This window comes from Eublepharis macularius, chromosome 1, assembly GCF_028583425.1.
Source record: "Eublepharis macularius isolate TG4126 chromosome 1, MPM_Emac_v1.0, whole genome shotgun sequence".
Lineage (NCBI taxonomy): Eukaryota > Metazoa > Chordata > Lepidosauria > Squamata > Eublepharidae > Eublepharis > Eublepharis macularius.
Window position 1 is genome coordinate 185,800,387 of NC_072790.1, and position 13,656 is coordinate 185,814,042.

The 13,656-nt window shown below is 38.8% G+C and overlaps 1 protein-coding gene across 5 annotated transcripts in view; it reads right to left on the minus strand.

Moving 5' to 3' along the window:
• Positions 1 to 2,536: 2,536 nt before the first annotated feature.
• The window catches only part of MARK1 (microtubule affinity regulating kinase 1), a 117,072-nt gene continuing 105,952 nt past the window's right edge, over positions 2,537 to 13,656 (minus strand). For 2 of the 5 annotated variants that reach the window (XM_054980475.1, XM_054980506.1), the window contains 5 exons: positions 11,278 to 11,381; positions 9,758 to 9,919; positions 8,971 to 9,225; positions 6,636 to 6,680; positions 2,537 to 4,574 (listed from right to left, as the gene is read on the minus strand). In XM_054980475.1, coding sequence (XP_054836450.1) covers positions 4,220 to 4,574; positions 6,636 to 6,680; positions 8,971 to 9,225; positions 9,758 to 9,919; positions 11,278 to 11,381 — 921 coding nt within the window. In that variant the 3' untranslated portion in view covers positions 2,537 to 4,219. The remainder of the gene's footprint in view (positions 4,575 to 6,635; positions 6,681 to 8,970; positions 9,226 to 9,757; positions 9,920 to 11,277; positions 11,382 to 13,656) is intronic. The other 3 variants (XM_054980482.1, XM_054980498.1, XM_054980490.1) reach the window with 3 other exon arrangements.

Here is a 13,656-nt window from a genome sequence, read left to right on the forward strand (position 1 = left end):
TCTGTACAAACTCTGTCTCTCTGGATTGTGTCCACAATTACACTGTATTATGAATGAGCTGGAGTGTCATGTCCTTTTCCTCGGCATGCACATTCCACCAGGGCGCAAACGTATTCATCAGCCTTCCTGAGGGCGTTCCACTGATAGAAATCAGCAGAGCTGCCAGCTGGTCAACCTACAACATCATCAGGCACTACTCAATAGACACAGACACAAGGAAGGAGTCAGCTGTGGGAAAGGTTATCTTGCACTGGTTTGACTGAGTGGCTCACTCCCATCTCCAGAGGAAAGTACTTTGCTGTACTCCCAATGTGTGACTGCACAGAAGACACTCAAGGAAATCAGTTACAGGTAAGTGAAACCTTGTATTACATTGTTTTAATTGTAAGCTATCTTGAGCTGGACTTTGAAGAAGAGGCATAGAAATACTGTACATAAACAAACAAATAAGGCTCATTGACATTGATCTTGTTTTGCCCCTACTATATTGTTCACAGATTTGTTTGCAAGTTATTGTGGAATTTCAAAACTCTGCAAAAAATGTTTTGATCAGAGAAGATAGTGGGGCAAAAGGAGTGAGTGTACATCCAGGAATTCCTGTCTTGCACCTCCTTCACCACTGGCTTTGGCATGCCAAAGCTTTTTGAGATGGCACGACACCTCCCTTCAGTCCCCCACTCTTGAGGCAGATTTTCCCGCCAAAATCCAAGTTTGCCTACTTTGGCTGAGCAGCTCCAAGTAGCGTGTCTCTATTTGTGGTTTGCAAGTCTGTAGTGTCCCACCCTAATAAGCAGTTATAATTTTGGCTTTTTAGCCCAGCCCAGAAACTTGATGGGGGGAAAGCAGGAGCCCTCTTCCTCTGTGTTGGAAATGGCACCGGAGACTGTATAATGTTCAACTTTTATTGAAAAGGCAGAGATTGAATAAGGGCAGTCAGGGAATGAAAGTGCTGAGGTAAAATTTGTTGGTAGAACAGAATACTCTTTAAGTCACAGGCGAAATAGTTTCATTTTAGCTTAGTTTCTATTTTCTTAATCCTTAACCGTGAGAGGTATTTTAATCACAACAACAACAACAACAACAACAACATTCGATTTATATACCGCCCTTCAGGACAACTTAACACCCACTCAGAGCGGTTTACAAAGTGTTATTATTACCCCACAACAATCACCCTGTGAGGTGGGTGGGGCTGAGAGAGCTCCAGAGAACTGTGACTCTCCCAAGGTCACCCAGCTGGCTTCGTGGAGGAGTGGGGAATCAAACCCGACTCCCCAGATTAGAGTCCCGTGCTCTTAACCACTACACCAAACTGGCTCTTTAAAAAAAGCTTTTAAATACTTCGGATAAGCAACAATGTTTCTTCACAGAGTTCCCTTTTACAACTCACGATTTCTGACATTAGTTCAAAACTGTTTTTCCTTTACAACAGACCTGGGGTCCTCCTCAGAGTCAAACCCCCTTTAGACAATGGGTTTCAGCGTGTGCTGGCTTTTATATTTGGAATTCTTAACTAGAATTCTCTCTCAAGAAAATGATGGTACAGTTAGTGCAAAAGATATATTCCCCCTCATTCCAGAGGGGAACCTGTCTGGCCTTCCCTGTCAGACTCACTCAAACTCTACTGAACTCAAAACCTGTCAGCAACTGTCATACTGAAGGCTGGTTCTGACTGGCCAATGAGAGAGAGGAGGAGCAACCTGTTAATCAAGCTCTCATTCCAGGCAATTGTTAACTGTTTCCCTTCCAGCTCACTGATTGCTGCACTTAGGAAACCTTCTTTAAAGTGCATTCCATTACATATTGATTGAGACTTCTACTAAAGGATTGACTGTCAGAGGTTTTAAGTGTTTTGCGGTGGGTGATGAACATTTGCAATGACTTATGAAGCATTTTACTTCATTTTAATTTATTATTACTACCTTTTTATGTATTTTGGTTTGGCATAAGGTCTTGGTTGTCAAGCAGCATGAAAGACAAATTAATTCAATATCCAAGAATGCCATGTGCTGCAGCAGACCAGAAAGACCTTACTTTGAATCCTTGTTTGGGTCCTGAACCTCATTAATTTACCTTAGGACAATCAGTCTTTATCCTGCTCCATTTACCCTACCACAGAGGGCTGTTGCAAGGAAAAAAATAGTTTTAACTGTGATGCATAAGCCACCTAGAACCACAAAGAAAGACAGGATACAAATGTTTTAATAAATAAAATACGAGTATCACCATTCATATATATCACACCATGAGTTCCTTGGAAAACAAGTGAGATATAGGTGTAAGGAATGAAGGGATGGTGAAATGCTAGAAGAATGAAGTCCCTAATTCATAGCTGGAAAAGAACCACCTGGGGGCATTAACAAACAACCACTTCCACAAAGAAAGAAAACATTCCCTCAATCCTGCCCCCAAGAAGCGATACTTGGGATTTTATATTTTTTTTCTCCTTCCCTTTGCTACCCTCCTCACTCTTGCCTCAAACCATCCAACAGGCACTGTTACATACAGAGCAAAAGACAAGGACAACAGGATAAGAACCGTTCAAGTATGTTTTAATAGAGTGCACCAGTGAATGTGAATTAGGATGACTTGCGTCAAAAAAGTTGTTTTTTTAAAGGAACATCCGATAAAAAGGGGTACAGTTCTTTCTTGCCAAAACACCATCCTTTTTCTAAGGCAACAATACACGTTCATTTCAGAACAGAACTGTTACAGAAGAGAGCTACATCACAGTACAGTACAGCATGTCAAGTCCATCTGTCAGAAAGCCATTCTCAAAATGGCACATTTAGCTACACTTACAGCCTTCTAATTTTGGGTTACAGAGTTTACCACAGCTTAAAAAAAGCTTATAAAGTGACAATTTTGAATGACTTTTCTAATCTTCACAGGAGTGTGCAGATGGGGCCCATATGTTGAAATTACAGTAATTACGACATTAAATAACATTGCACAACCAATCTCTATGCTTAATTCAGTACAAAATAACAAATATTAAAATGTACCAAGTACTAGTGGTTTTACATATCACTAATTTTTTCGTTCTTCCATAGGCAAAATACCTATGCACAGCTGCACATTACAGGTGTAATGATGGGGAATAAATACAAGAAACGGGGCAAAATATTAAAACACAAGATATATGGGAACAAAATTTGTACAGTCACAGAAGTAATAATCTACTGTTACAAACAAGGTATGCTTAGCTGTAAAGTATATGGAGCAGCCTTGACTCTTGGAGGGGAAGGATTAGGGAAGAGAATATTTCAAAAATCAGTTAATTCCTGAGGTGGCTTTTATTAGCTCTGACAATTGGTCAGTGTTTCAGATTGCTTTGTGCTATGAAACAGTCTAAATACAAAGATATATTTTCAGAAAGTGGGATTTATATTGTTTTAGAAGGAAGAAACAATATTATGCTGAATACAAACAGTACTTTTATTATTTTGCTACATCAACCTGGCAGCAAGAATTATGCAAACAAAAACATTACCAAGATGTGATTTCTATTTCCCATCATGTTTTAAGGACCCAGTGGCTAAACACACCCACATCCCCCTTTTTCCTCACTGTAAGTGCCAACACTGTAAACATGTTTGCATTTGGTTTTCTTTTTCCAAACTCAACACTGTCCTATAGGGAGGGTGAAAGGTAAGCAGGAAGAAATCCCATGTATGATAAAAGCTGATCTATTTTTCACTTGGTAATTCAATTTTTATATATGATTTTTAAATAACTAAAATTGTTCATGCTACAGTTGTAAAAACATTTTTTGTGCATTTCTACTACAGTCGCAATTTTTAAAAATGCATGATAGAAGGTAAGAATTATAAAAAACAAAAAATGTAAATAATGACAGGGAAGATCTTTCCAATTCAAAGAAAAACACTTTTCTGTGCAGATCTCTAGAGAACTGTACAAGATCTGTATTTTAAGCCTTTTTATTATACAACTCTATGAACATAAAATGAACAGAATGTTCTATATACTTACCTGTACATGTGAACATAACTTCTTTAGCTACAGTTTTTCTTTTAATATAGGTCATACTGAATTAAATTGTACAATTCAGAATAACTATGTATAACCTTATTGCAATAGGGATACTCTCTACATGGGGAGTTTCACAGGCCAAACATGTTAGGCATAACCAGTACATTCAAAATGTAAGCTTAGATCACATATGAATCTTCCCTGATCCCAGAAATGTTGCTGCTCTTTACAGCTTAAGCTCGTTTGCTATTTTGGATGCAATGTTCTTAAAGGCAATTGAAGTCCCAGATATTCGCTTGAAGCGGACTCCATTGAGTGACAACCGTGGCAATTTACAGACTTCCATCTCCCACTGGACAAGACTATCTTGTCGTGCATCGCCGTGAACACAGAAGAGCAGGAACCTCTCCTTTTGTTCATAGTCACAATTGTTAGCATCTAACACTTTTCTAATCTCTCTCATCATGTCATTTGGGTCCATGGAACTCGTGGTCTTCATGCTCCAGGTGAACCTCAAAGAGCGTGGTTTAGAATCTTTGCTATCCTCCTTCTCTCTCTCTTTTGGTTCCCCAGAAGTGCTCCTGAAAGGTGAAAACAAGTATAAGTACACAAATAAGAAATACAGCGGATACACTTAAGTGCTAGGCAGTTTAAAAATACTTTCACTTCAAGCATAACCTTGGTCATGCACAACTGCAACAGGAGGTTTCTCAGCTGTTAATGACTAGATTTTCCTTGATCATACCTTTTGGAATACACAAAACATCTCCAAAAAATTATTATGATAACACAAAATAGAAGACATGCTGTAATAAGCAGGGAAGAAAAGAAGTCGTCCTGTAATCCACCATCAAGTTTATTTTTCTTTATAATGGGAGTCTATTCTGTCCATTTCAAGCTGGAGATATGGAAAATGAGGGGAGCAGTCCTGGATGTTTCTTGCCAACTCCAGACAATTCTCTCTCCATACACCAGCTAAAAATATTGGTGTATCTTCAATAACTGGGTTGTTTAGGCCTACTTTCAATTTAATAAACAATGCTAAGACACTGTAAAACAATATATTCAGTGTTCACAATCCACAGGAATATCACCACCCAAGGCACACTCAAAAACCAAACTGACAAGAGAATGTCAGTTGCAGAAATACATCATCATTTTTAGTGTGAGGGCTATTCCCCCATTTTTTTTTTCTGGCTTACTTTGTGGTGCCACAAAGTGGAAGAAATGGGAGGGTTTATGCACTTTCACTCTGGACATATTTACTCAGAAGTAAGTCCCACTAAGATCAATGGGATTTGCTTCCTAGCAAATGCACAAAAGAATGCTTTCCTGTTTTAAGGATGCTTTTTGGATTACACCTGGGGCTTCCACGTTCATCACCCTATCCTTGCCCACAACTTTTCTCCACACCAATGTTATCTAGTGTATTGTAGAAATCAGATAATACTTCAAGAGCAACATGCATATTTCTAACGTCTAGAAGGCTGAGCAAGGACAATGGGCCTCAGTGTATCTTCTGGGGTGTAATGTGAGAAACACAATTTTTTCATCATCACAAAATTTGCTGCTTATTACAGGACGCTTCATGTCTATACAAGTTATCAGATACTGATTTATAAAGCAATCATGTACTTAGCTTTTGTCCCTACTGAAAGCAGGACATTCAAGTAGGAGCCTCTGATGGAGAGCAACAACCAATAAAAATGTAGCTCGGTGTCAGCACAGAAACACTTGGATGCACCTTCAGGAGCAAACTGCATCTTGGAATATATACCTGAAAGGTGGTGGCAGGGGGGGCGGGGGGGAGCCACTGTCTAGACTTTGGTGTTCATTTGCTATCAGGCTGAGTGCACTCCCAGTATTGAAAGGTTTTAACCTCAAGATGGAGAGTGTTAAAAAGCAGCCTTTAATCGATGCAAAGATTAAAGCAGGATTTATACACAACTGTTATTTGTCATCTCCTCTAAAACCTCCTTAATATGTTCAGCCACTACAAGAGTGATAATAACTTGTATCTACTACAAAAGCGTATCTGTTGTTTCACCAGTAAGAGCTATTTGAGCAACAGTGAGCAACATGGAAGTCAATAATACATACATTTGCATTGCTAAAGAGAAAAAAATCTGTTAGGATATTCCAGTGCTAATAATGTACAGGGAAGCTGGATGGGATGGAAGTCGCTAACAGCAAAAGATGCAAGAGCTTCTAGTATTTCCAGAATACACAAGGGCTGAATAAAAATATCTAGATAGAGAGATTACTTGCATTTTTATTAACATTTGCTGGGAATGGGAGTAGACATTATGCCAAAAGTTCTTATTGGTTTGGGCTAATGGACAGTTGGCCCTTATCTCAGAACAGTAACATATGTTTTAATACTTAAATGTGCAAAACTCTGACTTTGCAAATGCTTCAAAAGCAGACACTCCCAGTGATGTCTACTGATGTTAAAACACTTGCTGAGTCATAGTTACAGATTTTTAAAAAGTTATTTGCCTTAGTAATATTTAAAGGAGAGAAGGGAAATTAAAATTATACATAATACAAGAGACTCCTCTGTTCTACATATTAGTTTAAAAAGCCATGAAACGTAAAACACAGAGGGACCTAGCAGCGAAGTATTAATAGTGGCTCCTCACCTTGAGGTGTCAGTTCTGCCACTGGCTTCGCCTTCACTTGGATCCCTCAAAACAAAGTTAAGGTTGAGATTTTAATAAATGATTAAAAAAAATAAATAGTAATAAAAGAGTCAAGAAAACCTGTACCTAGAACAAAGTTAAAATTACTGTTGAGCAAATATTCAGCATGAAATTATCATTTTCTGAGATTTAATAGTAGTTTTCACAGCTGCATTTTATTTCTGCCTATGAAACCCCAATTTATTTCTATAATGCTGGGTAAATTTCAGTGTCTCTATCCCCCTACCTGTTACATTATCGCTAGCTAAAATAACCCCCTTCTGACTCTCAAAAGCCAGAATAGTCACATATGATGGTTCCCCAGTTTTCTTCAATTCTTCCCGCTACACATATTAAAAAGGTGAAAACACCACAACAGTCAACAAGAAAATAATAGAGAGATGTTTTACACTTGTAATGATTGGATTTAAAGGAATCTTGAAACAGTTTGCACACTGGTGTCTCATACCCTTAAATCACAGCATTGCAGCCCATCCAGCAATGGCTCAGGCCCTTCAAAGAATCTGAAAATAGCATATTAAAGTGGAGGAATTTCCCAATTTCACCAGCTTCAAGATAAATTGTACTCCATGAACAGACATAAAGATTACACAAAAGCATGGAGTTCAGGGTTTACCAACTAATTGGTCAGACAAAATGGCTACAAGGGGAACATGATCTTCAGAGGCAGTGTACCACTGTTTCCATCAAACTACGGCAAGGGAGAACGATTGTCTTCTTGTCCTAATTCTACTAAAGTACTGCACGGCACCACTTCTCAACAGTGTCTGCAGAAGATATCTCAGATTGCACCTGTCTAAAGTCTCTGAAAAGGCAAGCCTAACAAAAATTAATTTATAAGAATAGCATATATATATTATGTATCTGTTATAAGCTAACTTTTCCAGAAATATTTTAATATTTGAGGAGGCTTCCCTTATACTGAATATCATATTAATTTGCATTGTATTTTAAATTTAAATACAATAAAACCAATGTTCCATATCAACATTTTTAATATCCAAGCCAATTATGCTAAATGATGCATCCCAGTTTACATAAGAAATGTTTATTCATTTTATGGTCCATTAAACATCATAACACATTGTACAATATTATATTAGACAGGCATAAAATGTGACCAACCATGCCAAATGCAGCACACCAGCTACACAGCCAGTGAAGTATAGTGGTTAGGGTGCTGGACTAGAACTGGGAGACCTGGGCTCAAATCCCCACTGTAAAGCTCACTCTGCCATTCTCTCTCAGCCACACTTCTCTTACAGAGCTGTTATCAGGATAAAATAAGGGAGAATCAGGTTCACCTTCCTCATTAGAGGAAAGGCAGAATAAAAATGTATTACATTTGTCTTTTCAGTTTCAGACAAATAGGAAAAGTAACAGGTTTATTTGGTTTATCATGCTCTTGGTGAGCTACTGCTGAGCTGCATTTAGGCGGGGGCTCAGAGTTGTGTAATCTCACCCTATATAGAACATTATATAAAATGTTCCACATACTCAACAGAACAACTTTAAAAAAAATAAAACATAAAATGAATCTTTAGGAGATACTGATCATTAAGTATATCCGATTACATGTTGGTGAATTAGTAAACTTTATTATACTATTTCAAAAAGTACCTTAGAACATTTCAAGAGGTCAATGAAATGTATTTCTAAGTTACTGTATACAGAAAAACATACAAAATGTTTAAAAATGCAATCATGACTTGAAAGTTTTAGACGCAGTTTTAAGTGACACAAAAGAAACATGGTAATTTGCTTTCTAAGTAGGCATGTAGTAAGACCGGAGTGAGACATCTGAAGAGCTATCAAATGAGTCCGGCACTTAAACTGAGCATGGAAATGAATTCAGAACTTAAATCTGCCTTTAGAAATACATAATAGGGGAACATGCCAAGGGGACGCCAAGGGCTAACACAGGGTCTCCAAGCAGTCTCCTATGGCGAGACTTGCTTAGTTTAAACAATGTATCATAATTTGTTCGCAAAACACATTTTCTGGGCTCAGATCCTAAAAACAAGGCGAGTGCTTTGAGCTAGGAGAAAGCAAGATAATAGTTTGTCAATATAACCTCAATAAGCAAAACTGAAGAGCAAAACATAATTATGGAATAAAACAAAGCAAGAGATATTTCAACTCATCTCAACATTTTTTATCTGTCTCAAGATGTACTGCTACCAACCTTGTGAAAGATTCAGGTATCAAGCACACCTGAGTAATCTTTCAGGGTTATCTTGAAGAATAGATAAACTCAGAAATGCATGGTACTAACCTGCGAGCAAATTTGGACGTTATCTTGCTGATAATGCCAGTTGAGGTCCCTCTTCTAGTCTGACCAAATGTGCTTGTCTCATGCGATGGTGAGGCAGGTGGCCCGTTGTAAGTGGCATTGCGCCGCTCCCGTAGCTGCTCACCATGGAAAGTGCTTCGACTTGAACTCCCCCGTGGAAAGCGGGTTCGGTCCGGAGTGGTAGTGCTAATACTGTGAGCAGATGGGGAAGCAGCAGGTGCTCTTTGAGTTGCACTGCTGGGAAGACAGGAAAATGTTTAAGAGAAACCTTCAGTATTACCACGAGTTCTCAAAACTTTAACTTTTCTGACTAAAATTGAGGTTCAAAGCCATGCAAGGTCCTCAGTTATACAACCCAGAACCCCTATGCTCTCTTGGCTCCCCTGTCTTCTGAAGCCTCTGTGTCTGACCACTTCCTTCCTGCCAATATTGCATAGCTCTTATATAAAGCTCTGCTCTTTGCTTGGTACCTTTTTTCTTCAAGTCAAGGACTACAATGGTTTCCTTAGAGCCTTGCTGTGCAGTTATCCCACATTCCTTTAGCCACCCAGTCCCTTGGACTGCCTCCCAGTCACCCTCTCTCTCTTTTTGCCCTGAACAATATACAACAGTTCCTGACCTTACACACTGTGGGGTTTCATCAAGGCCTTTAACGCCATAAGTGAAACATAATACATACGTGGCATGCTGTGTCTCTTGCAATAATATATTTGTATTTGCATAACATCCGATCACACAAAATCATCACTGTAATGTATTTAAAAAATACCTTGGCCGGTAAGTTTCAGTGCCATCTTTGATAGTTGGCAATGTAACTTTTATTGGATGTCCAGAAGCAGACATGGACTTCTGGTGTCGAGGTCTTGTTGATATTGCACAAGTGACAGCAGAGCCAGCAGAAGAGGTGCTACTTGCAGACATTTCTGTTAGGCTTTTTTATTATCGGAAAGAAGGAATCAAAAGAAATTATCTTGAGATTTCCAGATGTTCTGGCCAACTATTTTCACATAAAAGCTACTAGTGTAAAGTTGATTATTTGTAACAAATGTTTTCGAACACAAAACTGAAAACCCCTGGGCTAAGTCTTGAAAATTTTTACAATCAGCTTCTTCTGCAACAATGCTGCCTAATGGGTTCCACTCAAAGTCTGGACACACACTTTTACGTTACTGATTATTCTATGCTCAAATAAAACATGTGGAAAGTGCCTGAGCACCGATAAATGCTCCCATGGATTTGGGAAAAGAGGAAGTTGAACTTAGAAAACAGAAAATAACTGTTTTCATAAACACAGTAGAAAACTAATGGTAGACAGCTGCTTCTAAATCCCTGTAATGACAGGTATTTGAACCTTGCTTCCCAGTAAAAGCAGTGCAAAAGGTACTGTTGTGCTCCCTTAAAAGAGACTGGTTTCCCACCCAAGTCCATCTGTTTTTTAAAAAAATCTTCATCACCTTTAGTAAGTTATTTGTACTCATCTGGTTAAACTAGTCTAATTGATTTAATGCTGCCATTATTATACCAGATTATAAAGCTACTGATAGCATTTTAAATAAATTTTCTAGTAATTCCAACATCCCAAAAAACAATTGCAAAGAGAACATTTAGATGCAAATGTAAACAATTTACTGAGAACTCAAAAGCAAAAATTAAACTAAGGACCCTTTTAATTGACCAGAATTTTATCATTCTAATATTTAAGTGACAAAAACACTATTCATTTGAATAGGACTTCAGAGTCCTGTCAAGGCAGCATACAATTAAAGACACAATATTAAAACACAGACCATTAAAGCAGCACACGTATTCATTGTTACATGCCTCACAGCATATTTAATTGCTGCTTAATATTACCATAGTGATTTTTTTTCTTTTACTAACAGTCCTCATAACCCAAGGCAGGAGAAAGGGGAAGCAAGGACAACCATCAATCAAAGTTGGAGCATAAACCAGTTGCAACTCTAATTTAACACAACACAATATTACTTGGTCAATGCAAGGCAGAGATGGGAATACAGCAGTCCAAGCAAGATACAGTTCAGCCTAAGGGCAGGCTGGCCCAACCTTCTTAACAAAAACAGCATCTGGAAGAGGCTGTGACAGTTTAGGCCCAGTTTCTCTTAGCCATGCCCTGGGGACTTCCATTTCCTTTCCTATCCTTACCTGCTGGACCTGTTTGGGTATGTTTTTCTCCCCAAGTCCCTTAAACAGCATCTCCAATAAGTACACTAAGAAGTTTAAATTCCCATGAATTCAACATTAATTCATAAATTTTGGAAGGTTGAGTACCTGTTATCTTTTCCATTCTGTATGGCAGAATAACGATCCGTAGTAGACCGTTCACAAACATAGGTGTTTCTTCGTGTCATGCTAGTCCCAGAAAACACATTATTCTAGAGAGGAAAGGAATATACATGTAATAAAATTCAAAATACAAAGTAAAGTTGAAAAAAGTGTTCACATACAGTACATCTGAAAATGTGCAAGGAAAGAAGATAGGGAAGCCACGACGCATGAAAGAATGTATATATTTAAGGAACTTCTACTCCACTTTAAAAAACCACTATAACCGTACATAAAACAGCTTATAAGCCACATTTTAAAATGATAAAAAGAAGAAAATATTCCTCCAAACTGCTAGAAACATATTATTAATCATTAAAAGCAACAAAATCCAATGCAGTAACAGTGATAATGGTGAGAAAGAAAAACAAGCACTCAGTAGTAAGTATTGATAAAAGAGCAGCAGAGGAAATATGTCAGCATATGTCAGTTCAGGTGAACAAATGCCTCAACAGGCTTCAGTAGTCATGAACAAAGAGGTCAGTTTTCACATGGCAGGAGTTTTGAAGCCTAAAGGCCACAGTGGAAAAACTACACTCATGCATGTAACACGGTACAAAGCTAGTGTTGTGATCTCCATGGAGTGGGTTCCAATTAATCTCTTTGAAGCTGCATTTTGTATGTACTGAAAGTTTCTGGACATGTGAGGATGGGTATTACAAAAATACGTATAAGTAGGCTAGAGGCTGCACTCTCTATGAATGGCCACAGCTGGGAAACCAGCCTAATCTGATAAAACATACTCCTAGCCCTACGCAATCTGCAGTGTTGGATCTAGAAGTACCTCCAGACTGCAAACCTACTCCCTGAGGGGAAATACAACTTTATCAAGAACAGTTTATAAACCTAATGTAGATTTGGCTGTACATCCAACCAATAGTAAATCCATCTTGTCTGCCCATATTCAGTCCTTCACTGCCTCCAAAGCCTGATTTAGGGGTTCCATCATCTCCCTGGAATTAGACAAAAAGGCAAGTAAGAGTGATGTAGGGAGCTTTGACTCTCAAAAGCTCATAGCCTGGAAATCTAGTTGGTCTTTAAGGTGCTACTGGACCTGAATTTTGCTCTTCTATGCAGACCAATATGGCTATCCATCTGAAGCTATCAGCGTACTGATGACACTGGAACTCAAATCTTCAGGTAAACTATCCCAACAGTTTCTATAGACATTAAATAGCAAGAGAGACTATGAAACGATGTGAAACCCATCTGAAACCTATTCACGCCATGACAGACCAGAAAGCACCAGTCACTAGCCCCATCCCAGCTATATGTTTCAAAAGGGTACCACAGCTGATAATGTTGAAAGCCACTGGGAAGTCCAGGAGAATGAACAGCATTCCCCCTGTGATCATCCATATCTATCCTAGCAGCACTAGCACACTCATAATCTCAAAGAAATCTCTGTATTAGATTTAGCACTACTACTAGAGAAACAAGTAAAAGTAGTTACAAAAAAGACCTTCTCACAACTCAAGACTAGCCTGGAAGACGGCCTCCTACCCTGACACGGCCGATTTCGCCACCTGCATTCATGGCACAGTAACATCAAGACTGGACTACTAAAATGCTCTCTAAATAGGTCTCCCCTCAAAGTTGACTTGGAGACTCCAGCTGGTACAGAACACTGCAGCTCATTTACTCTCAGGAGCTAGACAGTGCACACATATCACTCCTATTTTGCAGACACTCCACTGGCTTCCCATCAGTTACCAAGCTCAATTCAAGGTCATGACTATCATATTCAAAGGTCTTCAAGGCCTTGGTCCCTCATATCTGTGCAACTGCTTCTCCCTTATGTTCTGTCACCACAGCTCCGCTTATCTGGGTGGGGCTTTCTGCAGATACTGCCTTGCAGCTGGGCAAAATCAACAGCTGCCCGCACACTTGGTTTCTCCTACCTTTTGGAATAGCATGCCTGAGGAGATCAGGAAAGATTCCACTCTCCTGGCTTTCCGCAAACTATGCAAAACTGAATTATTCAGGAAGGCTTTCTACCCAGATTATAAGTAAGGACAGGGACTATATGCTACTCTGTTGGGTACTGTCTGCTGATGTAGACATGCACCTTTTAGGGAGTTTCCATGCTCTAAATACGCATGTAAATTAGTGATGCTTTTTAACGATTTCACCTCTGTGCTTGGCTTTATGCTTGTTTTTCAAATTTCTGCTACCATACCCTACTGTATCTCTTTCACTGAATGTCCTAACAGTTGTTCATTATTGTACTTTGCTCAGTGAATGTCCTAGCTGTTGATTATATTGTATTTTCACTTGCACTGTGTAATCCGCCATGGATCTCAGTGAGAAAGGCGGAATAACAAC